The sequence below is a fragment of the Pogoniulus pusillus genome, chromosome 12 (assembly GCF_015220805.1).
Source record: "Pogoniulus pusillus isolate bPogPus1 chromosome 12, bPogPus1.pri, whole genome shotgun sequence".
Lineage (NCBI taxonomy): Eukaryota > Metazoa > Chordata > Aves > Piciformes > Lybiidae > Pogoniulus > Pogoniulus pusillus.
In genome coordinates, this window is record NC_087275.1 from 16398369 (window position 1) to 16426295 (window position 27927).

Consider the following 27927-nt stretch of genomic DNA (forward strand, 5'->3'; position numbering starts at 1 on the left):
TAAGGGCAAGATTTCTCACACCGACCGCACTCCACCGGCGCACACGCAGCCCTCGGCGCCCGCCTGCCAGCGAGCCCACACCGCAGGCGGTGGCGGGGGCAGCCTGCGGGGCTACGCCACAGCCCACGGGGACTCGGCAAGTTAATTCCCCCGGCGCCTCCTGCGTGTCCCTGGGGTGCTTGAGGCAGGCCGAACCCCCGCCTCGGGCAGCTCGCCAGCCTCCGTGGCTGCAGGAGGAACCGGCGGCGGGCTCCGCCTCCCGGTAGGCAGGGGCAGAGGCGGAGCGAGGCTGGGCCGGAGCGGCCGGCTCAGTCACCGCCGGCTGCGGTCGTCGCGTCGCGGGTGTGAGGTGGTCCCGTTAAACTAGCCTCTCGCCGGCCCCGTTCCTCAGGGACCGGTAAAGAGTCTCTGGCAGTGAGCGGGGCCGGGCCATGCCGTGTCGGGCGCTGCTCCTTTCCCATCTCCTCTGTCTCTTCCTCCTCGGCATGGTCTGGGCCTCGGGCGCAGGTGGGTATGGCGAAGTGCGGGCTCGCTGCAGTCGCGGCCGGGACTGCGCCTCTCCGGTGTGCCTCCGCCTCGGCGGGCTTCCGGCACGGGAGGCAGCGGAAGCCTGTGGGGTGGGGGATACGGCCGGTGCTGCTCTGCAGGCGGCTTGCGGGCAGCAGCCGGAGCTGTCACATACCGGAACCACAACGGGAGGGAGGCGAATTTCCCCCTTCCCTCATCCTGCCTGTGCCTGGCATACTGAATCACGAAATTGACAGAGTTGGAAGGGACCTCAAAGACCATCCCGTTCCAGACCCCCTGCCGTGGGCAGGGACACTTGCGACTAGATCAGATTGCCCAGAGTCGCATTCAGCCAAGTATCCGGGGCTGGGGCTTCCACCACTTCCCTGAGCAACCTGAAAGAGGACAGGCCCAGGTTTTTCCTGCCAACCGCGGGGTTGCAGCGCCTGGTAAAATGTGCCCTTGTCGGGGCTGGTACCGGCTGCTGTCCGCCGGCAGCTGGCCCAGGAGCAGGGCAGCATGGCCGCAAACGGCCGCCACTGCCAAAGGGCGAGCAAAACCTGCGCGGGTTCGGTCTTGAGGGAGGTTGATACACTGTAGGGCGTTGATGTGGCTGCAGTTAGTGATGCGGCACCCGTTCAAAAGCTGTACTTGGGTGTCCTTAGTTTTAATTGTCCGAGCTGATAGTTTAGGTGGGATTGAATTTATACTTCAGTCTAAGTGAAGTGTCGTAATGGGATAGTTTCCTCTTCAGGCTAGGTCTGAGCAGTAGCTCAGGAGTATAATCCTGGCTTTTGTATGTATCCCAGCAAGTGTGGAAGGGCTGCTGTCATGACAGAGGTATTGCATGCAGTATGGTCCTTGCTCAGGCTCAAGGGTACCACCATGAGTTCAGCATATCTGCTGTCACGTTTACTCCTGTTCCTCAAGGCCTGACTGTCCACCCTGTGACTGGTGGACCCTGTGGGGCTCTTTGGCTGGCTGGGAGCTATTTCAGGCCTGCAGTCTTGTGGCTGATTCAAGAGACCAAATGCCCATGGGTGGGTTGAGCTTCTGTTGCAAACTGGGATGCTACACTTTGAAATCTGAGTGAAAAGAATAGCTGGCTGTAATCATCATCCCCACCTGGCCACATGCTTCTGCTACTTACCTTTTGCAGGCTCTGATGCTTGTCTGACAAGTGTAAGAAGCGAGTTTGGTACAATAGAGCAACAGAATTCTGTCAAAAAATCTTCAGACTTCTTTTTTACCAAAATGATGTGTTCTAAGGCTGGTGCAGGGGAAGGGATCTGAAATAATTCAGGAGCAGAGTCTGTGAAACCAATGGCTAGGTCAAGCTGAGGTGCTTTCACTGACTTGTGGCTTCACACTCTGCTGTGTGAAAGCTCTGACTTGTGGCTTGAAGAGTCAGAAAGTCTGCATCAGGAAAAAGGCAATCCGAGTGTTGCTTGGCAGATACTTTAAAATAAATGGTTCGGTGAGAGTACATTCCAGACAGAAAGGATGGGACTTTGCTACCTTTCACTGGGGTAGTTAAGAGTTTTTCTAGGACACTTGCAATACGTAGGTTCTTTTTTTTCCCCTGAAGTATGCATTTTGTTACTTTAGGTCACACAAGTTAGTGGTCATTATGGAGTTTAGTGTGTGATTTCAGAAATTAAAGTAACTTCCTTTCTCAAGCTGAAATATCTAACCAAAAGATGAACGTGTTCCTTTGATGTTCTAAGCAGCTCCTCAGTGCAGTAATAAGTGCCTTGTGGTGAACAGCGTCTTGATGTTGAAATATAGAGCCATAGCTCTGATAATTTTTTCAGTGTTTTTGAAGCTGGTAAAGGAAATGATCTGTTTCTCAATGTTCATGTAAGTCAAAATAATGAGTTTGCAGGCTTAACTGAGGAGAAGAGCCAGCTGCCCTTGTCCTCCATTAGTTTTTCTGAGAGGAGAGAAGGGAAAAAAAAACAAGTTCACAGATTACTGATGGTGTGAGATACCTTGCCACATGCCAGACCAGCAGTGAGAGCGGGAGAAACAATCTACGTGGCTGCAAAATGAAAGCTTTGAAATGAAGAAAAGGCTACTTAGTAGCCCTTAAAATATGCGAGAAATTATTAGTTGTTTAGATAACATTTGAAGCTGTAAGGAATCTCAAAAAGATCCATCTGTGTGTGTTTACTTGAGAGCACTACTCAAAAATTCGAGGCTAAGAAACTAGTAATGTACCTAATTAAAACTTTTATTTTGTATTATGGGCTTAAAGTTTAATGCAACTTTTTGAAGATGTGTGTTGTCTTTTTGCTGTGCATTGAGAATGCTGAGAGCCTGGCATGGCAGCTCTTCTGAAAGATAGTGCTGTCACCATCAGTGTGCTGTGTGGTGCTGTGTATTAAAATCAGACGCAGACTGTAAGGGTCATGGAACACTGGAACAGACTCCCTGCCGAGCGATTGTGAAGTCTCCTTCTCTGGAGACTTTCAAGGCCCATCTGGATGCATTCCTGTGTGACCTGCGCTAGATTCTGTGGCCCAGCTCTGGCAGGGAGGGTTGGACTCAATGATCTGTGGAGGTCCCTTTCAAACCCCTAACACACTGTTATCTGTTATCTGTAATGTTTTAACAGTTATTTTCATTTCTCTTCTTGCTTTAGAATCTTCTCCTCATTTACCAGCACCAAAGGATGTGAGAGTTCATTCCTATAACTTTCATAGCTCACTGAGGTGGTCTCCTGTTGAAGTGGATAGAGGCTTAGTGTTGTATACAGTCCATTTTAAAACGTAAGTAGATTGAGCTAAGTGCAGCCAAACCGATGTTGTTTTAATCCAGTACCACACTTTGTTTTTAAAAAGCAAAACAACAAAAAAACCCCCAAACAAAACAGACACAAAAAAAGCCCCAACAAACAGAAAACCCCAAATCAGCTAGAACTGAATAAGCAAATGAAAGAATGAATTGTCTATTAGTTGTTACAGATGTTCTTATATATGTCTTAAAGTAGCTTCTGAAGATGGACAGTCTCTCAGCCTGTGATATTTCCACTAAACTGAGCTAAGATGGAAGATGTGCAGAGCACCAAGAAATGTTGCATATTTTCCTGTATAATTTTAGCCTTACTGAAGTCTCCCTTTAGTAATTTTATTTTTCCCCAAATACTGAGAGGATGCAGGTGCTGAGAGGTCCACGGAATTAAACCTGCACAAAAGCGGTAGTTTTGTAATGTATTCTGTTGTTACAAAAGTTGTCTAGTTGTACTTTAGATAGTTGTGCTGTTCTCCCCGGGCTTCACTTGTCCTTTGTTTTGCACTGCAGAGGGGCCATTAACCAGTGGGGTGAGATGAACTGCACACGTATCTCCCAAACCGAATGCAGCCTCCCCTGGTCACTGAAGGAGCGGCGCTGGACTCTTGTGTTGCGTGTGAGGGCTGAGCTAGGGCAAGTGACTTCTGACTGGGTGGAAACGGATCCATTTGTGGCAGAGAGAAACAGTAAGTTCTATTTGTGATTTCACTGTCTCTCAAATGAGATTTCTTTGATAAAAGTGCTTGTTGTGTGTTCTCAGCTTTTTGTACAAAAGCCAAATGAGAGAACTGTAGATGTTCAGGTAACTACAAGACCTTGGTGTGTTGCTAGAAATTGGGTACTACTTAGTTCCTCTGTAGTGATATTCTTCTGGTGTGATCTTTCAACAGGTATCAAAAGAGAAACAGAGGAGTTTCATTGGGTAGTTAAGTCTGATAAGAACTACAATGTGTATTATGCTAGAGAGTTTTCCATTTTCTTACCTCCCCACTTAGCACTGCCACATACACCCCCTTGATTTGTGGTAGCATGTGAGCAGCTGCAAAATACTCTAATATTTGCATGGGAGGGTTTTTTGAGGTACTTCAGTGCTTTACAAATGCTTACAAGCTTAACTTGCAGAAGAAGTTGAATTGGTTAATGAATTTATATAACCTGGATTACTTCACAAGGGGAGGTGGTCATTTTTATCCTATAGGACAGATAGAGACATCAAAGCAAGGAAGGGGAGAATAGCTATTTCTCCTCCAATCTATTGGCCCAGATAGTATGTATTTTGGAGAATAAGGAATATATGTCAGGGTATATGAAGAAAAATAAAACAAGGCAAAACAAACCCACCAAAATTGTATCACCATTAAATACAGATAATTTTGAATACATTCTAGTGAATAGTTACTGAATTTCCAGGGAAAGTTATGAAACATTTTTTTCTTTAAAGTATATTGTTGCATTTATACTTTCAAGTCTTTTTTTTTCTTAGATTTGAAATGAAATGGGCATCTTAAATGTATTAAGTAGATGAGAAAATGTTGTATCCCTTTTCCTGAGAAAAAGCTGACAGTATTTAGTGTGTTTGCTGAGAATATTTAAGTAAAGCTGAAGACTGTGATAAGCTTTCTGTATTCTGAGGTTCACTGCTCTTTCTGTGTTTTCAGCTACTATAGGTCCCCCTCAAGTGAAGAATGTGATTGAGAACTCTCACTCCCTTCTCATTAGTGTCATGCCACCTTTTGGATCTGAAGCAGGTGAATTTCTTCAGTATCATGTGTCCTACTGGGAAAATGCAACAAGTACTACTGTAAAAGTAAGAATGCTTTCCAATTTATTTTGTTTGTTATACCTTGGTGACTAAGAGACATTAGTCAGTGTCTCTTGGTGAAACAGCAGAAATGGAGGAGCAAAACGAATATTATTTTTCTTCCCTAGCAGTGAAGGTCAGGATTTGGTGTCTTGAAAAATAGTTAATGTGCTCTTGGCATAAATATCATATATATTATGAAACTTTCAAAACCATCTTTTTTTTATGTCATATGAAATAAAGGCTAAATCACATTGCAGATCAAGGAGAAGAATCCACAAAGTTTCCAATCTTTGCTAAGGAAGTTTGTAAGACTATGAAATATACTTCCTCCTTTCCTGTGCTGGGCTTAATGTTGTCTGTTCCCAAGGCAGAGAAAGGCAGAATTATTAGAAACATGCTGGATGCAGCTGGCATGAGCTGTCCCTGTTCATATTGACACTTACAGGTGTCTTTGTGTCCTTATGCTGCTGTTTGGGGCATCAGTAGTTGGACTACCTGGACTTCAAGCAAAGCCTTTGACACCATCTACCATAGCAAAGCTGGTAGCCCATGGCTTGGACAGGGGCACTTATGCTGGGTTAAGAACTGTCTGGATGTCTGAGCACAGAGAGTGATGGTTAATGGTGCCACATCCTTCCTCTCTTGCACCCATGTGTGTTTTTCTGACACACATAAAATACTTTGAGATTCAGACAAGAAGTCACTCGTGTATGCCTTTGTAGGCTTCACTGAGGCATTTATCCTAGCCCTAACAGGTTAAAATTCACAAAGACCATGGTGACCACATGGAGACTGTAGAGGTTTGCACTGGCCATCAGCATTTTTATTCTTCAGTAGCTGAGATGGGGGAGGCTCTTCACTGAACTACACTTCTGTCAGCATTCTCTGGTGGTGGAGGCACTTCCGTGGCTTGTTTTTCCTTTACTGTATTGTGCTTGCTGCCTGAGTTCTTACAGCTGTGTCAAAGCATCCAGCAGCATATTGTGGGTAAAATGAGACTCTGCATCAGGGTTCATGCTTTTAGATATGATTTTAAGTAGTCAGGCTTAATTTGATTTTAAAGTAGTGACATTTCAAATGCATTTGAGTAAGAAGTTGAAATATATTTCACTGCTGCTCTTATTTATTGAAAAATAAAATCAATGTGTTTTGAATGAGAAACTTGAATATGAGAAGGGGGGTTGTTCTGAAGACAGATTTGGCTTTTACACTAACACCTGCATTTCTTGTGTGTCTTTTAAACAGGAGACAAAGACGAGCAGTACACTATTCAAAATTGGCAATCTAAAGGAATTGACACTTTATTGTTTTAGAATTCAAGCAGAATTGAGGACGCATTCAGATCACCAGTTACTTGGACTGCAAAGTGCCCTAAAGTGTCACAGAACTACAATCGGTGGTATAAATCAAATTTTGTTGGTCTTTGTATGTCCCATAGAACATGAGTAGTCTTGGATCACTTGCTGGTTGCTTACACTCCTGTATTTGACAGAAGCGCCATGAGAGGACCAACTGTTTGTAGCGCACAATTGGCACTGGTGTCAAAATAAGGAATTTTTCATTCAGTAATTAAGGGTCTGTGTTGTACTCTTCCCCTTGTTCTTTTCCTTCATAAATACTGCTGTGGGTATTACTTTCTAGGAATATGCAAAGATAGAAAATAAAAATCTCTGGTCTTTATTGCAAACTATTGATGAAGGAGACAGTGATACTCTTACAACTCTTCTCCCTCAGGCACTGCCTCCTGCAGGGCAGGAACATCCCTCTCCTCTTCAACTTTTTTTAATTTTCTGACACTTCAAGCTGCTTACTTTTGTACACGAAAAGAGAGTGTGAAGGGAGGAGAGGAAATGTGCAAGATGAGAGAATCTGTTTCTCTTGAATCTCTCCATGTGACCACCAGCACACAGGCACGACTAGTTTTTGGCATGCTTTGAACACGCTGAAAGCTGTATAGATGACACCTGCTTATGCAGTTTCTGAAGTCCCACAGGAGCTGATCTCCTGAGTAGTGGTGACTGAGTATGTGGTAGCAAGGCCGTGAGCTGTGATTGTAGAATCTCTGATGCTCGCTTTCTTGAAGAAAGGTGCATACTTTGAAAGAGAAGCCCCTGGCATTAATGGCCCTTGCTGACAATTTGAGGTTTGAAGGACAGATTTTGTTCCCCTTCTGCCAGCAGTGATTCCTCCAGCTCTTCATTTATCCCACTAGCACATCAAGTAGAAGCTTGCCTTAGGCTGCATGATTATAGACAAGATGCTCCTGGGACCAGATGACTTCTATGAGGAATCACAAAATAAGCTACTTTTGAACACATGTGTTTAGATTGCATCTATAATAGGGTTGTCATCTTAGCCTTGTAAATTACATTTTGATTACCAAGTATATTAAGCTTGCTGTATATTGTTTTACATTTGATGATATACAGATATGAACCTACCATATGTATGTGTTTTGGTTTTTTTTTTCTTTTTTCTGTTTCAGAGGCAACTAGAGCAGGATATGTTATACTAATATTTGTACTGGTGTTACTTTCTGTATCAGTTGGTTTGTTTCTTCTGTGGCAGCGCCACAAAACAATTAAGTATTGGACTCGTCCACCTTTACAAATCCCATCACACTTCGAAGAGGTATGTGTAGACAATTTATTTTTTATATCTCCTGTGAAAGATTGGTGATCTTTTAATATGACTGAAATTAGCTGTCGTGTAAGACTTAAATACAAATAATCCACTTAGTGTCAACTGTTGCTTTTCTCACTTCATTCCTCTTAGCTGAATCGTTGAGATACAAATGTTGCTAGAATCCTGTTAGGAAACCACAGCAAGAGTCTCTATCCCTTGACTACCTCTTTTGTTTGCTTATCTAAGTCATCAGGCCTGAAAACAGTTCCTCACTTGAAGCAAAAAGCTGTTGTGTGGGGCGGAAGAGGTACTTGGGACCTAGGTTACTGATAAGAAAGCAAACACTGATTGTTTTAGGAGCAAAGACTGACTCAAGGACTTACAAACTACCTAAGGGAATGTTCCTCTTTGGTTTTGTAGTGTTTTTCCCCCTGTAGTTTCAGCAATATTTGGATGAAAAAAGTCATCCTGGAACTTTTTTTGTCCTTGTAGTTCACACATTTGTGTACTAAATGGCATTGTTTCAGTCCTGTTCATCTTCCTCCAAGTATTTAAACAGGAAGTTGTACTTTAAGCAAAGTTCTTGACTTAAATAATTCAGCATACATTCAGTGTAACTGTTTTAAAGCTTGTATTTGTTTGAAGTTATTTGAGGTGTATTTCTTCTGCTTGTCAGAGTAGTCCATTCTACTATGGTAGGCCTGTGAATGTGGAGCTTTTTTTCCAGAGTTTGAGAGGCATGGGTGAATGAACCCAGACTTTCTGCAGAGCTCTCAGTACCTAATTTTTTTCTCTTCATGCTACTTCAGCTACCATCTCTCTGGGGCTCAGAGGAGATAGCCGTGTCAGCTGTCAAGCAAAGTGTATCTCACACAGGATAAAAAAAGTCCTTCTGCAGTGTACTAAAATGATTCAGCATTTCATGCAAAGGCCTTGCAAAAGTAGTTTTACCTCTGTGTGTTCTGGAGTAATTGTATTAATCTTGTAAATATGGAGCAAAAGTAGATCCTCCTGAACAATGGATGATCCTAGCTTTGGGCAAAACACTAATAACAAATGAAGGAAAATCAGTAAACAGGCTTTTTTAAACATGTGCTTCTAAAAGGGATCAAGCAGCCTGAGGAGTCTCCTTTTAAAATGCTTTCTGTCAGTACAGATTACTCTAAGGCAGCAGCACAGGTACTCTTTCACAGTTTCAGAAAAATCATATCATTCTTCCTTCTTTCACAGAAAGAGCTCAGCTTTCAGCATCTGGGTTTTGCTGCAGAAATGCCTTCACATAGCAAAGCCAGAGGCTCACTTACATCTTGAATTTGCTGGAGTGGATGTATTTGAGCTTCCTATATGAAAAAGCTTTTTAAAATACACCTGAACAAAATAATCCTATTGATCAGCCTTGCCATGATTACAGAGAAAATGGTGCCTTAATTGAAACTAAGGTTTTGTAACAGATGTGACTTGAGCTGCACTCCTATCTCAGATTATGACACCTCCTACAGTACAGAGAGTAAAACTCCAACCTACACGAGTCTTTCAGCAATGTGAAGGTGTCTGTGTTCCAGACTTCTTTTTCCTGATGAAAAAAAAGAAAAAGTATTTAATGACAGATCACCTTTTTTTAGATGTCTCCAATTCCTTGTGAAATACAAGATTGGCTTAGTGATAATGAGAGTATGTGGGGGTGCTGGGTGGAACAGGAAACATTTTCTCTGGATGACATTTTTTCCTAATGCTCTGTTCTTTTATTCATCGTAAGGCTGATTTTGGAGGAAAAGGGAGCAGAGGCAAAGTCAAAGCAAAAAGAGAAGAATGCCACTAGAGTTTTCTGGCAACTCTAATGGAGTGCAAGTCTCACACCCAACAAACAAGAATCTCTGAGCTTGTTAGCTTCACCATTGCTTCAGGCAAGCTTTCAGTTTCCATAGTCCTCAGTTGGAGAGCATGTCCCCAACACTGTAAAAAAGAAGTGCTTTCTTCTATGGTTTGTTCTTAACTAGCTAGAATTTGCTTGAACTGACACGAGAAGAATACTAAGAAAAAAAAAAGAAATGCAGGAATGCAAGCTTAACTCTCTTAAATATGCAGTTCATGATTGATTTGTTGTTTGTTTGGGTTTTTTTTTCACATAAATAAGGTATGTTTAACGTTCTCTTTGTTCAGTGTAGTTTCAAGGAAATCCAGAATAGAATACACATTTAGCAGCCCTTACTGTGAATTCTGGTCTGAAACAACTTGCCAATAGGTGGTGGTACCTGCTCCATCTCTAATTTGATACTAGATAATTTGTGGATAGATATCTAAACTGTTGTTTCTGGATTTTCTTCTAGTATTTAAAGGACCCTACTATGCCTGTTTTAGAGGTGTTGGACAATTGTGCTGAGGATGATCCCCACGATTCCTTGTCTGTTGTATTTTTTGGAGAAGAAAGCCCAGCCTCGAGCAGCAGTTTGGATAGTCAAGCTCATTTACACAGCATCTCCCAGGATAGTGAAGTAACATAAGCAGTGGCCTAGTGAGAGTGCCTGCACCAAGTCTTTGGAGGGGCTTGTGGCCATGAACAGTGCTGTGTGGCTGCTGGCAGCACAGACAACAAGCTCTGGACACAATTCAGCCAGTGACAAATGCCGACCAAGATGCTGCTTCGTGGGAATCACATGAACCCTGAGCCTTTGTTGACTTGGCTTCTGCTTTGTTCTGCCACAGACTGAAAGCCAGAACATGAAAGAGAAATGAACACTAAATTGCTTAAAGAAAGACAGATGGTTCTGAAATGGTTATAGTGACATCACTGAGAACTAATAGCACTTTATAGTAAATGTAGTACACCCCGGAATTTTTCAGTGAGTAATTGCACCATGAATTACTTCTAGTGTGGCTTTTGCTTTTTTGTGGCCCTGCAAAGTCTATGTTAGCATCCAGTGTGTATTATATTCATGCTAGTATGCTTTTCTGAGTCATTTTAAGTATGTGCCATTTTCTGTGGCAGCTCCTTCCCTCCAGATAAAAATGACAGTCTATAAAGAAAATTTACTTTATTCTCTTCAGCATCATGAATCTGTGGACAAGAACTGCTCTAAGAAAGACCTCCTACTATCTGCCTCCTAAGACATTTCATGAGAAGCATTAATCTTCTGCTCCTGCACTGAGACAGTCATTCTGTACAGTGAACTAAATTTTAAAGGAATTTTGCTCAGGATTTATACAACGTGCATCAGTAAAATCAGACACTAAAATCTCTTGCTGACTATCACTTTCATCCTGCAAAGCTCACTGAGAGTTGTGTTTTGAGTCCTTTAAAGCAGAAGACCAGTTAAGCCACACATCACAATCTTGTTCCATACTGAAAAGTTTGGGGCTGTGTAACTTTTTTCCTGTGTTTGATACAAGTTGTTGGTTTTGTTGTTTTTTTTTAAATGAAGAAATATACTTAGTTATTTGCAAATTATGTCTTTGAGTTATATAGGTCTGTTAATGAACCTGGTAACTGTGGGCAACACCTCTTCCAGAAACACAGGAATAACATGAAAAATCAGGAACTTTTTTCCTAAAGCTTCATGAGACATTCCAATCTAATTGCTTGTGTTTAGGCAATATGACAAGACAACATCATTTTCTGAAGACTTATTCATGCTGCTAAGAATTTGTCAGCCTCAAGCTGCACCATACCTTTTTTTAAGTTCATCCATGTTATTTTATATACTGTGCTGTAAATAAATGAAGCAGCACAGGCTCACAAATGAACAGCCTACATGCACACCAGAGGACATAAATAAGAAGACAGTTAAAACATATTCTGTGAAGGTTTAGCTACACAGCATGCAACTTCCTGGATAAGCACTATCCTAGACAGCTGTTGGAGGGAGTTGTTACTACATTGGCACAGTTACAAAAACAGGCCCAAGTTAAAAATATTTTGTTGGGAGTGACTCAGTGGTTATCTTCACAACTGGCATCTGCAGCAGGCCAAGGGCATTAACTTAAAGGAGCCATCCCTGTCCTGAGCTTAAGCAACCTGTAGTGTTAAAGTGGAGCTCAGGCTGTTCAGAATGAAGCCTGAATGGCTCCAGCATGGTTATTCCTTCAGCTTAGGCTATCAGAAAAGACACATACTCAAAGCTGTTCTAGTTCTCTAAAATCAGAAAGGATGGTGAAGAAATAATTGCAAGGAAGCAAACTTCTGGTAGAAAATGCAGGTAACCTCAGAAAGAAGCTCTTACCTTACTCTTAAAAGACACTTTTCTTAAGTGAGTACTTTAAAGTGCCTTAAAGCACGCTGGAAAAGTTCTTAGCTTGTGCTGCGCATCACGTGCACAATACTGTAAATAAGAGTAGTTGTAGGCCACACTTGTTTCTCCCTTAGTGAAAAAAACCCAGAAAACATTCCCAAGTTCCAAAACAAGAAACTGACAGACCTGAAAACAAAGCCTTGGTTTGACTTAATCAACTGCAGTAAGACTGATGTGAAGGTTTCAAGTACTGCTTGAGCTGTTGAGCACTAATGTGCAGTTACCTCACAAAGCTCACTACTTTGGTAATGTAAGATAAAGTTTTATTGCAGTTTTCTGAAATCACAGCTAAACAGACAACTTATGTACAAAGCTATGATTCACAGCAGTGAATGTATCAACTCACTGCAGGACAGCGAGACAGCAGGATGCAGTTAGTCTAGCCAGTAGCACAATTTCAGCTGCAGTATTTGCTTCATATTCTGTCCACTGGAGCAATTCCCACAAGGGAGCAATTAGATGACTAACAGGATACAGTAACTATGCACAGAAGTTACGTTCTGCAGTTCAATGCCATTTGGTCAGCAATCTTCATACATGGAAAGTTATAAAAGACTTTAAACACCAGATAGATTCAAATGCTTTAAAAAACACAGAGGACTCCTAAGTCATCACCAACAGCAAGATGAATGTACAAGATCAGTCCAAAGCTGTAAAACAACATTGATTCTCTTTTTTTAGATTCTCCAGATAGAAGAAACTAGATTTCAGTAATGGAAGCATTCCCATAAAGTGCCCGTCAAATTTAAGAGATAAATACATGTTAACTGGGGCAAATGGCAGTCCTAAAACTGGCAATTATTTCAATGTGAGGTTATGAGCAATAAATACATCTGCTATAGCCTCATTTGAAATACTTGCCTTTTAAAGAGAGAAGGTAGCAGGAAAACCATTCATTTATCAGCAAAAAGCCTCCCCCAAAGCAAGAAAGGGTAGCATAATTTTAGAGATGTTAGTCTGACTCTCATTTATTCTTTATATTCCTCAAGTATGACTGGCATCAATTTGTTGGGGTTTTTCATTCCAACACCAGTAAATACATTAAATACTAATTGGCATCTATTACATTGAACAGCACTGAAATAAAATCTAAGAACTGCACTGCTACCAAATGTTATTTGTGCTGCAGCAGTTGAGCCGGGACCAGTTTGCTCTGCCATGCAGAACCTGCTTAAAATAGGGCCTTGTTTGAAAAACCTCATAACCTTTTACAGAAAAACCAAAACAAAACACCAAAACTGCTCCTTTCTATTTTTCCAAAGAGTTAAAAAAAAATCTTAAAATTAGCTGTTATCTCAGCATACAACAGAATTGTCCCTCATTAAAGACAAGCTTAGCTGGGTCACGTCCACATGCTGACTGCTCCTTCATGTTAACACAGGCAGCCATTGCAAAACTAGCTGCAGCTCACCTACGCATAGAAGGGATGACCCCGTTTAGTGGGTATGGGTTGTTAGCCTGCTTGGTCACAAAGAGTCCTGCTGAAGTCTGAGACACGTGAAGGTTTGGAAGATCAGTTCTTAGGAGTTAATGGAAACCCATGGATTTGAAGAAATTTGCCTCAAGATTTCAGAAAGAAAGCCTGACATTCCCTTTTTAAGATATATACAGTCCTATATACATATTCACAAATCTGTTCTGTGAAAAGAGGGAGCTTATTACAGAAACTGTAATTTGTCTCAGTTCAAACAACCTAGAAAGCAAAACAAGAACAAAGAAATGTAAATATATCTACATACATAGTACGACATAACAACCGTGGAACAAACAATGCTCTATGTGATCTCTCATCCCCATAACTCTTCTGTTCTCCCAAACTTGTAGATCAGAGTACTGAAAAAGGAAAAAAAAAAAATCAGACCATACACAAGGTGGAAAAGGTAATTTTGATAGTACCTTTGTAATCTTAAACTATCCAAACTACAAATCAACATCCCTTCAGTAACTGTAGCTTTTATTCAAGTCAATATCTCAATTTCATACTGCTATTTACTATGCACTGAAAAACTACAAGATACAAGTTGAAGCAACTGCTCAAATACAAAACCTGCCAGTCTCATAGCAAAAGCAGCTGCTTCTGAAGGGAAAAATCCTAAGGATTTGAGATCCTAGGACCAAACCACTGAGTTACAGAGCAGCAAGTCTCAGCCTGGTGCCTGGAAATCAGCTGAACATAATACATCATGCTAGGATAGAATCTAAGCAATCACATTTTTATGAGCAAATCATAAAGTATATTAATCCCGTGGTGGATCCAAACTATAATTTGATTTCCAAAATTCTTTTTATAAGGTTGGATGCTATTACATATTGCCAGAAATACAATAAAACTTAAAACAATATTGAGGGAAGAAAACTAAGCATGATTTCCCTATTGTTCCTTATAATACTTTTTTTTTCTTATAGCAAACAGGTGGTAAAGGTGGTCATGGTCATGCTAAATCATAAGAGAATAAAGAGGGAGGGAAATGAGAAACACTGACAGTGAGAACAACATTAACAAATGATAAGTAAAACAAGCTAGATAGCTGGACAATGAACTAGAGAAGAGAACTACTAACACAGCATGTAAAACTAAGTTTAAAAATATGGTGAAGTAACAATCAGGTCTGAAACATGAATCCCAAAGGAGAGACATGGTTCAGGGAATACAGACATTACAGAATAACACTGATGGAAGAGAATCTGATTCAACTGAAAAAAAAGAGTTTTCAGTAAGGATACTGAGAAGGGCATCCCTGATTGATCCTGGTCTGGTCTATGGAAAGGAGTCAGTAGCAACGGATGGACTTAGCAACTGTTACTGCCTGCAGTGCATGGTGGAATAAAAGCCCTTTTAAAAAACAAAATTAAACAAAGCCTCCCAACAACTAAGTTCTAATTTGTCTCACAGTTCATACCTAGAAAACAAAATTCAGATGACAAAACAAACAAAATCTAGAAATAGATCTACATACAGAGTAACACAGAAACTAAGACACTTTCAGAACCAAAAAGCAGCTTCAGTTAAGTCCACTGAACTACTGAAATAAGGCTAAAGATTTCAAACATGGTGAAACTATTCTCAAAAGTCTGCCTCTGTCAGTATCCCATTTCAATCATGTGCCAGACTACAAGAGAGATTTAGGAACTGCTATTTTTGGCAAGAACACAGCTGATTTTCCATACAGGGAAGCACAGCAGAGCCAGTCAATTTAGCTCATTGCACAGCATTTGACACAATACAAGAAAAACTGTTATCTCAGTAATTTAAGTGCATAAGAACTTGCCAAAGACGTTATGTGAACTCTTCCAGTGACTGTCTTGGAACATACGTTATCTCATGCTTTAATTGGCTTTTATTAACTAATAAAATTAATGGATTACAGAATGTGTTATACATGTAAAAAGAGTTATTACAGATAGTTTCAAAGGGGAACGTGATATACTTAATGTTAATAAGCAAAATGAGAGAAACCCAAATGTAACTATCGTGTTCTTAAAGGAAAAAAAATGAAAAATCACTCTTCACAACTGAAAGCTCATCCAGTAGAAACAAATCCAGGTGTGTTATCAGATAATTGAGCCATAGGTATGAAACAGCTGGGAAAAGGGCATGAGGATCTCTGGACTAGTGCTGCTAGGACATATGCCAAGGTATCTATAGTACAGAGATGAATGCATTATTGCCATTATCCAAAGACAGTGACAATGTCTCACCCAGAACACTGTCTACATCCTTGGTCATCTTCATTCTAGACCTGTAAATTCAGTGAGACCAGACAAAGATGGACTCACAGGAGCATGAGGGGAAAGAGGAGCCTCTCATGGGCTGAGGAGCAAATAAAACGTTGCTTCTAAGCACTGGAGCAAAGGGAGTAGGAAAAAAGTATCAGAGAAAAAAAAATTATATTGTTTTTAAGAAATTGTTTGATCAGTTGAAGCACTGAATAACATCACATCAGGTCTCTATGCAATGTCAGTTTACTCAGTAGCCCAAGAGATACCTTTGGCTTACATGCCACCCTCCTCAAGTAAAGGTCAGGATAGGCAATAAAGTGAAATATGGAGGATCCTGCACTAAAAGCAAACTCCACACTGTGGAAGGTCCATGTCTGGAGTCAAAGCTGTCTCCAGCTTTTGGAACCTATTTTCAAGAAGTACCAATGTGTGTGGAAGCAGGTAAGTCAGAAATTTGCCCAGATAACTTACCTGAAAAATATCAACGCATTTTGGAAAAACACTGCTAATCCAGGGTAAACATTAGTGTCTGCAAAGTAAGTAACAAAGGAAACATTAACTTCTTTTGTACTGGAAGGTGTATTGAAAACACTATTCATAGTACCACTCTGCAAAACCAGATGGTATGGCTCTACAAGAAAGGACCACACACTCCCATTTTTATAGATTTTTCTGCCTTTTGGCTGACAGCAACAATATTTTTCTATACGTGAGAATAAACAAACTTACTCTGTGTAACATATGCTCCAAAAAGAATCCACATTGAAGCAATAAGTGAACCAAACATCAGCATAAAGCCAATGAAGAGCCAGACACGAGCACCTGCAGGGAATATTAAAACCTCTGAGAACCACATAAACTATTAACTAGTCTACTACCATATAGTATGATATTTTGCTGAAGACACAAAGGCAAAGGGTTAAAAACTCTGTACCAAGGACAAGATAAACCAGAATTTGGCTTCTCTAGCAAAACACATAGTGAACAGATTCCCCTTATTTCAGTGAGCAGGCACAACTACTGAAAGTTTACTCTCATCTGTCAGGACCTCTATAACATCATTTAACACAACTGAAGTAGGCTAATGACACAGTTCTTTGCCAAGGACAGCAGTGTTTCTGGAGCAGAGGGGCATTCAGTGGGGTTCATAAAACAAAGCTTCCTGTATTTACTTCAGCAGGTAGGCAAGATCCAGCATAGCTAGATATTACCTGCTGAAAAAGGAAGACAATACCATTGAAAACAATCAATCTGCTCACTCATGGTGAAGAAAAAGTACTTCTGTGCAAAGATTCTCCCAGGCTGATTTATGAAAGATGCAGACACAAAAGTCACATGCTAATTAAAAAAAATTACTACATCCTACCAGATTTCCAGTGAGGCACTCTACAAGTCACAAGAAAAAAGATGCAGGGATCCACATGGGAAACAGTAAGGAAATACAAATGAAAGCAGAAAGGACAGGAGATCCACAGACACCACACAGTAGGTGACACACGGAGGAAAGTGTTTGCAATACTTTCTAAAAGAAGACATTCTGCCTGTTCCATAGCCTACCACAAGGCAGAAATTTACTTCTTCCAAGGTCATGTATTCAAGATATACAGATGTCAAACGTTCTAAGTTCATCTTTTTAGCAAAGCAGTACTTATCTCCAAGTATTAATTTTATAAAGAAATTAACAGAATTTATCTTCTACTACTTCTCTTTCTACTGTTCAACCATGACTTAGGGAAAAAAAAAAAAAACAAATAACAAAACATCTTCTAAATAATTCAGTCTTTAAACTGGGCATGATCTTTAATTTACCTGTTCTTCCTAAGCATCCATCGCTGTAACTGTCTCCTCTCACCTGTGCATTCGATACAGCATTTATCCTGGGAACAGACAAAAGTGCACACAATTCAGATTATGAGAAAACAGATTAACAGAACTGTAAGACGAAAGAACTGACCCATTTCATGACTGAATATTCCTGGGTCATTTTCTGGATGTTTTTTAAATATCTAAAGCCTCTTCATAGCGACAACAACCAGTAGCACAGTGCTCATGACTATCGTACAGACTACTTTCCCTCACAATGAATACTGCAGTATTCAAGAGAGTAAAGAGGAGCAATATATTCTTTAAAAATGAGTCACACTTCTGAGGAAAAAAACACCCAACCAAAAAACAAAACCAAACCAACCCAACAAACAAACAAAATAAAACCACCAAAACTTTCAGATACCAAGTGTTAAGGTCTTGCAAATCCAAATTCCTCCTTTCCTTCTCCTCACCAATATTGTGCAATTCAATACAAGCTAATGCTTCTCCTTCAAGCCTGCCACATTTACATCTTTATAGGAATACCTATAATATACTGCCTTTACAGGAATACCTATAACAATACTACTTCTCTCATTTGAGGAAGTTCTGGGATAACTATCTAAAACTGGGGGAAAATGCATCCAAATGTTTTATACTAAAGTAAGCAAGTGGGCAGCATGACATGAATTTTGGTCTAGGAATCCAAATACTAAGAGAAGGCCTTATTAGAAGGCCTTCCTCGTGTAGAGGAAGGTCTCCTTTCTTGCATTCAGCCAGAGTACTCAGGAAAAGCAATTTACCTTAGATGGAGATAAAGGCGACAATGAATAAGCAGATTATGATCAGAAACAAAGGTCAGAGCTAAAAGACAGAAGGCCTTTATCTTGCCAAGCAAAAAGGTGCAAGTTTGCTCCTATAATCAAATGACAAAGTTTCATCCCATCCCATACTGCCTAGCAAAAAGTGTAACAGCTCATGTTTATTTAACAGTAACTCCCTTTCCATACACTTACATGAAAAAGGCTAGTGTTGAAAACACCCCACAGGTATGGAATGCATGGTTCATTTGTTCTGGCTTAGGGTAAACTACTGCAGCATCTATCATTATCCACCAACCTGTGAAAAACTAGACAGAAAACAGAGAAGTGTTAGAAGGTTGGAAGGGTACGGAGAAAGACAAAATATGGCAAATGTTCTTGCATACCATTGGTTTGTCTTTTAACAAGAACAAACTATTCTAGAAAACCACTGAAGTCAGACTCTAAGTTTGCTGTGCAAGTTCTGCATAATCCTTAACAATGACATTTTCAGAGGAGCATTTGTGAATTAGTCTCATTTTCTCTTCACATTAAGTTTTATTGTATGCTTAAATTCCTTGTTGTTCTGATTTGAGCTAGAACAGAATTCATTCTGTTCAGAGATTTTACTTTTCAGCTCAGTCTCTTTTGAGTAACTGCACTATCTGAAGATAACAGAATATTTTCACAGAGAGTGTCAGCTTCTAGAAGTAGTAAGGCTTGATCATCATAGAATCAAGCAGGTTGGAAGAGACCTCCAAGATCATCCAGTCCAACCTAGCACCCAGCCCTGTCCAATCAACTAGACCATGGCACTAAGTGCCTCAGCCAGGCTTTTTTTGAACACCTCCTCTTTTAACACAGAGGATATTCTGTCAGTCACTGCATTGCCTCCTTCAGCAGATAAATTAAATGATGTGCTTTAGCCAGCATTATTTGTTCAAATACATATCTTCATTGTGCTATTTGTTCTGGGCATAATGTAATCAGCTTTAGTTACAGATATTGCTATCATCTATTATGCTTGCAATTAATTAATCACCATTTAATTAATTTCCTATTGTAACACATCAGGTGTGTTGCCACCAGGTGATGCCATTTTCTATTAGCTGGCTATCGGAGTCTCCTCCCACCCCAGGTGCAGCCACTTTGCCCTCCCTGCCCACTTCCCTTTATATTCTGCCCCAGGAAGGCTAGAAGCCCTAAGTCAGGCCCATTGTGGGCCAAGGGATCCTCTGCCCGGCATCCTTGGTGAGTCCCTATGGTGTGCACCGGGTGAATTGGTGGAGGATTTCAAAGGCCGGGGGGCCTGGTGGCCCCCCGGCTTGCTAGGGTTAGGCTCAGCAACTGTTGCAACATCATCCACGGGTGATGGGTATGTGTCTTTGCTGGAGCTCATTTCTTTTGTAGGGTATTTCAGCTCTTGGAGCCTCTTGCCTCAGGCTCTGAGATGACTGCAAAAACAGTGGTGGAGAAGAAGAGCTCTTCAGGCAGAGTGAGAGGTAAGAGCAGGGGAGAGCAGGGACTGCTTTAGGAATCCTAGAATCAACCAGGTTGGATGTTTACAGTTAACTACTAAGGACTGGTATGCAGAAAGGCTCCTGCTTACACTTGCTGCTATGAAGACCAACATTGTAGCTAAATCTTCTGTACCACACCGAAGTGCCATAAAGCAAAAAGTTACAAATTCAGGGAGGAGCAGACAGAATTAAGTGAACCTAAACTGACCAACAAGGGATGCCAGTTCATATACATCATCATCAGTACAAAGCTGAGCAATCACAAGGGTCAAAGTCTCCTTTTCAGTAGTTGGCATCCAAGGAGGCTTCTGTTCATTCTGCCTTTGATCCCAACCTGTGCATTCCTGAATCCAGTTCCCACATCCAGCTCCTGAATCTGGCTCCCATCTGCCACTGAGTCCAGTCTGGGTCTTTCCCAGTGCCTGCCCACAGCAGCTGAGGGTGCTGTAATTGCCATTTATGAGGGTTTGGTTTAATACTGGGTTTGTATATATTTGCACATATTTAATTTTATTGTTCTTTTCACTAAAGCTGTTCTAGTTTTCTCTTCCAATGAGTAAGTCTCTCTCTCTTAATTCCCTTTCTCCTTTCCTTTTGGAAGGGAGAGGGATTAATAGAAAGCATCTGTCACTCATCCAGTGGCTGGTCCAGCCTTAAACCTTGACATGTGTACATATTCTAAACATAAGAGATACAAACTACGTATAACACAGGATAACAAAGTAGTTCTAACATACCTAATTTTGCAAAAAAATCACTAGGAATGTCTATCTTCCTTTTTAAAAGAAGCAGTAGCAGAACTGGTACACCATTATCAGATAAAATGCAAAATTACACGACCTGTAAAAAAGCTAACAATTACACTTTAAAGAATGTCAAAGAAATGTACTGGGTTGAGGTGCAGATAAGAGCAAGACTTCACTGCATTTGAAACAAAACTGTAACTGTCTGTCATCCTTCCAAACGTGCCAGCAGAGTTCTGATTCACATCCTTTCAGAACTTACCAATACACCTGCAACTATTGAAGCAACAGCATTTCTTCTTTCACTCCAGTCAATGCACTCACATTCTGGCCAACGGAAGTTGTCTAGGAATCCTGCCATTTCCTTAATAATTAGATAGTCCTTCTTATTCTGTACTTATACATTAATTTTTCCATGAACAGCTGAGTCTTAAATCCTGAAACACAGCCAAAGATGCATTTAATACAAAGTTGCAAAACCTTCAGATGTTTGACAGCTCTCATGAGCAGTTTTTTACAATATATTTGGGTCCTTTGTTTTTAAGGAATTAAATATTCCATACACATTACAGATTCTATATTGATCTGTACTTCAAAAAGAACAAGCAAACACTACCTTCCAAACAGATTACAAAGCCAAATCCTCACACAACCCAAACATTTATGTAAATATAATCATATCCAAAACAGAAAACAAATAGCATGCACTGTTTGTTCAAGTGTGTGGAACAAAAATAAAAGCAAATGAAGAAGCAGGACAGAAAAAGCAAGTATTTAAATCAAAGCTTTGTCTTCAAGCCAAAATCCTCACTCTGGCATTAGCAGTTAAAAAAAAAAAACAAAACCACACAAAACAGGGCTCCATATGCAGACCACAACTTGGTCTTTCAGTCAGAACAAGGAATCCTGCTTAAGATACTGGTATTTTCAGATAGGTAATACAGTGCCCTCCTAACACAGAGTAAAAGGGAATAACTCAGTGAATTGACTAATGCCAAGGGTAAAGAATGTGCTGCTTCAGAGGATCACATCAAACTTTAAATACAGGAAGAGTAAAGAGTAATTAGAGTTCTGAAGTGACTAGTAAAACACAGTTCTCAGTTTGGTAAGACAGTAGCTATAAAAGACTTTGCACTACATACATACTCTCACACCCTAAGACAATTAGCATACATGATTTGAACTTCAAAAGTTACAATATTCACAGCTTTTCTATCTAGCAGTGACTCACAGCCATGTAATGACATCCTGTTTTGTTTCAGTACTGCCAACTTCTGCAGTGTCTCAACCTGCCACAAACAATTTTCACACACTTGGTAAGGACTAACAGACAAATGTCCTTACAATTATGATACAGGAATGACAGAAGTAGAACATTTTTCTAGATAAGAGTGGTAATTAGAAGCCTACACCAGAAAGTGAAATTGTTTGTCTACACTAAACACAGGCCATCTCTTACAAATAAGATAAAGTTTGTCCTCCTGAACCTAGTTTCCAGAAATCCACCCATAGCTACAATGACACCTTAAAGCATTTAAATCCATCATTCAATTCCAAAATTATTTTACTTTTCTACAGTATCTGGGCTCAACCACACAGTTACTTTCCTACATTATGCTTTTCCCTAGCAATTCCCAGATCTTTATCTCACAACCACATACAAGCATATAAAGGGTGGATATTATGAGGGAGTCTCCCATTTTACAAAGAGTCACATGGTAAAGAGAAGGGGTAATGGGCACAAGCTGCTACTGGGGAAATTCAGGCTGGAATACCAGAAAAGATGTTTTTACCATCTGAGCTACTAGACATTGGAATAAACTGCTGAGAAAGGTGGTAGATTCTCAGTGTCGAGGCCCAGCTTGACAGGATGCTGGGTCACATAAACTATATTCTTACCCTGAAAGGTTGGACTAGATGATCCTTGAGGTTCCTTCCAACCTGGTACTCTGTGAATCTGTGAAACTTATTCTTTCAACAACAAAATCACTGCATTGTGCTATTCCAGATTTACAACTGCTCCTACAGCCCTTCTTCACTTCCACTCTTAAAATGGCTCCATCTGTACTTTATTTGTTCCTCTTCACACTCTGAATGTGTCTCTTCCTCATCTTGCAGTAACCTCTCCCTTCTCCTCCTCTCCCAGCTCCTTGCCCACCCACGCTGGAACACAGCTCTTGGCTCTCATTGCTGTCACGGCTACAAGACTGCAGAGCTCTCACCCTGCAGTTTGTCTATACAAACATGCTGCACTATTTCATCTCCTCACTGAACACAAACCTAGCAAAGTTATTACCTTGCCCGTAAATACACTTTCAGACATTTTCAGAATAGCCAAAGCTGTACTTTCTTTTGGAATTTTTCCCCACAATGGACCACTTAAATAGTATGTACATATCCAAACAAAATCATTTGTTTCTAACTTGATGTAAAGCTTAACTGTAATTCAGAAAGCAACTCAGGAAAAGCCACTGGAAAACATTATTTCAGGTATGTCAACTTCCAACCTCAACCCCTCTGTGCTACTTACGGAGCAGAGAGAGTGTTGCACAACTTAATGGAAGAAATCTTATTACTTCTACAAAATTGCTCTGGTTGAAAAAGGCTGAAACAAAATGAAAATAAAAGTCCTTTCCACTATTTAAAGAGGATAGATAGTTTGGATTGCTAATATAATTAAACCACCTTCCAATCAAAAACCCCACTAACATTTATCCTGGCAAAACTTCTTTCGACTTTGCAAAATCAGTACTGGTAACAGTTATGAATGTCTTACATTGCACAAACACCTGTCCTAATTATCAAGCATGAACATAAGGTGACAAACCTGAAGCAGTTTAGTCACTTCAGAAATCTGAGCCAAAACTTCTCTCAGTATTCAGTTCTACTGGATATCAACTGGAGTTTTCTCAACTGCAGTACTGACAAATAAGTGTAGAGGGAGAGGAGGACAAGTTAATTTACTTTTTTTTTTTAATGTGCCTTCTGAGATACAGGGAAATCTTCTGCCACAGCATATTACTCTATCCTAAACCCCATTTTTAGTGCTTCATATTGTTTCACAAGCTGCACTTCACCTGTATTTTATCTTTCTACTCAGGAGAGAAGCACACTACATAATGTAAATAGATTAAATACTATCTGCTGGTGATCTTTCTAAAGCAAATAATAGTAACTGATGACATAAGTCTCCTGTTCCACTCATCCTCTCTCTGGAAGAAGATGACAAATATGGAGGAGTATTGTGCATTGAATTTGGAACAGAACACAGGCAAAAAGTCTGGAATTATTTACACATGTGTTCAACATCAGAAATTAGCACTGATTTCTCAAAGAAGGCTCAGTGGAGAAGAGGCACACAAGGATACCATCCTCAGTAAACAGAGGCGTGAATGAGGCTGCCCTTTTCCTAAGATGGTCTAAACATTAACAGATGCCATTCAGAATGCTTGCAAAGGAATCTTTTGCAGAGATATTTCAGGAGAGCCTCACCTGACAGTAAAACCAAACATTTGTGTCACTAATGACATAGTGTACAGATGACTACAGAGCAGTGGTACACCATTTCTTTCAGCATTACTCAACATATGTATGTTCTGCGACCAGTATGTGGATACTCCTCTCTGTGAGAGGACAATGCTGTTTCTGACCGAATGCACACCTCACTGAAAGCACCTACATGCAGAGGCTTTGACAAGAAAGGGCTGTGCAGTCTCCATGTCTGGAAGTAGAATGCAGGATGCCAAAACATTTCATACAACTAAGCTTAAATTCCACCAACAACTCTCCCATATTCTCGTTTGAAAGGTAAGCACAGTGCTGATCATACTGGAAGGACAGATGACAGAGCCAAGCCAAATGCCAGGCTGGCCTGCTGTTACCTAAACAAGCTCTTAACTGAACACCTAGCTATTATACAGTACTGGTTTTAACATGCTGGAGGGAAAAAGTATGCTGATACGCTAGAAGAAAGGAATGCCATCCAATGGGACCTTAACAGACTTGAAGCGTGAGCACCTTGCAAACCTCACCAAGTTCAAGAAGGTTTGCAGCTGCACTGACACAATCCTCACTGACAGTACAGACCTGAGGACACATGGAGTGAGAGCAGCCCTATGGGAAAAAAGAACAAGAGCTGGCAACATGCAGTGGCAGCTAAGAATGTCAGTTATAACCTGGGCTACACAACAATGAGCAGGTCAAGAGAAGCTATTCTCCTGCTTTGCTCTGCTCTCCTGAGACCCCATCTGGAGTACTGAGTTCAGCTCTAGAGCACAAGAAGGACATGGACTTGTTAGAATCAGCCTTGAGAAGTGCCACAAAAATTGAGGCTTCCCATTTGGGAGAGCTGGAACATCTCTCCTGTGAAGAAAGGCTGAGGGAGTTAGAGTTGCTCAGCCTAGACAATGAATGTTCCAGGAAAACCCTATTGTGGCCTTTCAGTATGCAAAGGGGACTTGCCAAAAACATGGAGCAAGTTTTGACCAGGGTCTGTAGTGACAAGGGCCATTATTTGAAACTGAAAGAGGGCAGGCAAAGACTGGATATAAGGGAAGGCAAATTTACACTTAAGGTGAGGAGACACTGAAAATGTTGCTCAGAAAAGCTGTGGGTGTCCCACCACTGAAAATATTCAAGGTCAGGCTGGGTAGGGCTAGGGAATGATGTCCCAGCCCATGGCAGGGGGACTGGAACTAGATGAGCTTTGAACCCAAACCATTCTTTCAGCCTATGACAATGCTCCATATTTACAGAGTTCTCAACATCCCTACCAAAAGTGGAAGAAAATATGCTATGCTTCAACTGTGAAAGACCAATGACACTGTGAAACTCAGTTTCCACCAAGACCACAAGAGCTAAAGTTTACCTTTCTATGGGTTAATATGGACACATACATAGGTTTTTTGCCCAATTATACCCTACTACACAGACAAAAAACTCTGGTGCTTTTCAGCTAAACTTTCTTATCTCAATAAAGGTACAAAATTCACTCTCAATTTAAGCTTTTACATCCACATACTTCACAGCAAGGAAACAGGTAAAACGACTCCTCGCATTATCTGTCCTTCAACGTCCTTCCTACAATCTGTCTCCTCCCCTTTGCCAAGGGCACACAGGTTCTCCCAGTGTTCTCAGGAAGCATTTCTCTCTCACGCCAAACAAACAGAAACACAAGAGTGCTTGCAAGAACAAACTGGTGACCAAAGACAGCTGTACTTGCTGTAAAACAATACTTTGTGAACACTAGCACTCAGGCTAAAACGACTACTAGTCAGACAAAATAAGTGAAAACACAAGAATCTGAGTTTATAATTTTCATCTGAAAAACTGGTTTTCTGCTCCCAAAATGAACTGATTTCACTTTAAAAAAAAGCAGCTGCAAAAAAATATACGAAAAGGCTGCTAAAAGAGAACTGCCTCAAGATGCAGAAGGGCCCTGGAGTATCATCAGCTTAGCGAAGAACGGAACCTCCCATTTCCCAAGAAGAAACTAAAAGACAGGGAGAGAGGAAATCTGCAGTCAAGAAGAAAACCCTGTTTTCCTCAAAGCTGACAGTATCTTCCTCAAACAACCTATCAGAATATGCCTTGAGCCACATACTTTTCTCTTTATGCATGTACAGTGAAAATACATTTGGCATGTTCAGTGTAAGGAGCTTAGGCGAATATTTCTATTAAGGTCACTGAATTTTTTCAAGGGGATCTTCAGACCACTCACTCGTTTTGGTACTTCCAGTTTCACTTCTCATTTCCCATACACCATAGCACTACATCCTACTGTCCAGCTTCTAAGTATTACACCAAGACAAGATGGGGAAAGAACTTTTACACAAACTCAAGTGAATATGTGGCAAAGTATTAACATCACCTACCCCAAATCTGTGTGATGCTCAGAGCAATGCGAGTGCTATCTACAGCAAGGAGGCATTAACAACGTTATTAAAGTTTAAAGACTTGAGAGGGGAAGAATAAAATATCAATTCTGCAATTACCCACAGGCCTATTTTTGTCCATAAGAGCATATCATGTGCATCAATATTTATTTAATGGTCTCAAGCCATGACGGCGCAAGATGAGGCAGAATCCCAATGCTGCAATCCAAGTCCTGACAGTAATCATTATGCTGAGGGCAGCATTACTTAGAAAACATAAGGAATTTGATTTAGATTTCATCTACAGCCTTCAAACTTTCTGATCAGTGCCTCTGCTTCCTTGCCTAGATATGAATACTGTCTACCTGAGAAGGACCTGACCATGACCCTGCGGCGGGGATGGACGAATCCTGCTGCCCCTCGGCTACTCCGGCGCCCGGAGTCAGGCCCGCGACTTCCAGCGGCCGAAGCCCTGATACGACAAAAACGTCACGGCTGCGGCGTAAGAGGCAGCCGAGCGTGGTCGGATAGCCCCGGCCCCAGAGCCCGAGGTGAGCAGGCCCCTCCGCACTGCCCTAGGCCAGCACCAAGGGCTACGTGGAAGCCACGGGCACCGGGCAGGGGCCGACAGCGCCGCTCCAGACTCCGAGCACAGATGGAGGGCAGAGGCACCGCTCCCTTGGGCGGAGGTGGGCAGCAGAAGGTCCCTCGCGGCGTAGCAAGGAGGAGCGAGCAGGGACGAAGGGAGGCGGCTCCGGCAGGCACGCGGGGCCCGCGCTGCCGCCGCACACGGGTGTCCCGCGCCACCCGCCCGCTGCGCCCCGCCGCGGCCGCCCTCCGCTCCCACCGCCACCGGCACCAGCGGCGCGGCACGAAGACCACGGCCGCACGTACCCCTCGGTCCTGGGCCACACTCTTCCGCCTGCGGAGCCCTGGCGCTGGTGGGCAGGGACTGGCGAGCGACGCGGCTGCACGCCAATCGGGAGCTAGCGATGCGCGTCACCGGAGGCCGGGTGAGGACGGGGCGCCTCTATTGCCCGGTGCCACAGCCCACGCCAGAGCCGGGAGCCACCGACTGCAGAGGCCGGAGCAAGCCCCGCCCTCTTCTTTCCTGGGCGGGGAGGCCGCTCTGGGGCGGGACGCGGCCCGGCTCCCTCCGCCCCTCTCTGCCCTCCCCGCCGCGGCGATGAGCATCTTGCCGGAAGCCGGCGATTACCTCCCAGGCTCACGCCGCTTGACGCCGTCCCACCAGCAGCGCACGGGGCGGCTTCACAGGGCTGAAACGGCTCCCGCGCTTCCCCACAAGTGCTGTTACACGGCAGCTGAGGTGCAACAGCTGACAAACTAATCCAACTGTCCGAATTATTCCTAGCTCTTTTACCAGCCAGCTTCGACACAGCCCAAGCAGTAATTGCATCACCTGTACACCACCCTAATGAGCCTGCTGACG

The 27927-nt window shown here is 41.8% G+C and overlaps 2 protein-coding genes across 7 annotated transcripts; one reads left to right on the forward strand and one right to left on the reverse strand.

Annotated features, from left to right (window-relative positions):
- The first annotated feature begins 232 nt into the window (after positions 1-232).
- IFNGR2 (interferon gamma receptor 2) lies at positions 233-11171 on the forward strand. Its single transcript, XM_064152445.1, has 7 exons — positions 233-507; positions 3152-3278; positions 3811-3986; positions 4959-5107; positions 6350-6503; positions 7590-7735; positions 10057-11171. The coding sequence occupies exons 1-7, from the start codon at positions 432-434 to the stop codon at positions 10228-10230; spliced, it is 1002 nt and encodes a 333-aa protein (XP_064008515.1). The 5' UTR covers positions 233-431; the 3' UTR covers positions 10231-11171.
- Positions 6374-27593, reverse strand: TMEM50B (transmembrane protein 50B). Of its 6 annotated transcripts, XR_010304301.1 has the most exons (9): positions 27372-27592; positions 20867-21041; positions 18558-18670; positions 17545-17612; positions 16465-16557; positions 16207-16264; positions 13755-13848; positions 9254-9302; positions 6374-7384 (listed from the first exon to the last, which is right to left on the reverse strand). XR_010304301.1 is itself a non-coding variant. In XM_064152450.1 (8 exons), the coding sequence occupies exons 2-7, from the start codon at positions 20963-20965 to the stop codon at positions 13803-13805; spliced, it is 477 nt and encodes a 158-aa protein (XP_064008520.1). In that variant the 5' UTR covers positions 20966-21041; positions 27372-27592; the 3' UTR covers positions 6374-7384; positions 13755-13802. The 6 variants fall into 6 exon arrangements, 5 of the variants coding, with proteins under 5 accessions (XP_064008520.1, XP_064008519.1, XP_064008517.1 ...); XM_064152450.1 differs by lacking the exon at positions 9254-9302; XM_064152449.1 differs by lacking the exon at positions 6374-7384 and having other exon boundaries at positions 7737-9302.
- Positions 27594-27927: the final 334 nt, after the last annotated feature.

Bases quoted from the DNA above. Each gene is read 5' to 3' on its own strand.
- IFNGR2 (XM_064152445.1), top strand. From the start codon at position 432: ATGCCGTGTCGGGCGCTGCTCCTTTCCCATCTCCTCTGTCTCTTCCTC. The intron at 5,108-6,349 runs GTAAGAATGCTT...TCTTTTAAACAG, and splicing joins CAACAAGTACTACTGTAAAA to GAGACAAAGACGAGCAGTAC. The intron at 7,736-10,056 runs GTATGTGTAGAC...ATTTTCTTCTAG, and splicing joins TCCCATCACACTTCGAAGAG to TATTTAAAGGACCCTACTAT.
- TMEM50B (XM_064152446.1), bottom strand. From the start codon at position 20,965: ATGGCAGGATTCCTAGACAACTTCCGTTGGCCAGAATGTGAGTGCATT. The intron at 16,558-17,544 runs GTAAATTAAAGA...TATTCCCTGCAG, and splicing joins TGGATGCTTAGGAAGAACAG to GTGCTCGTGTCTGGCTCTTC. The intron at 13,709-16,206 runs GTAAGTTATCTG...TTTGCTTTCTAG, and splicing joins AATGCGTTGATATTTTTCAG to GTTGTTTGAACTGAGACAAA.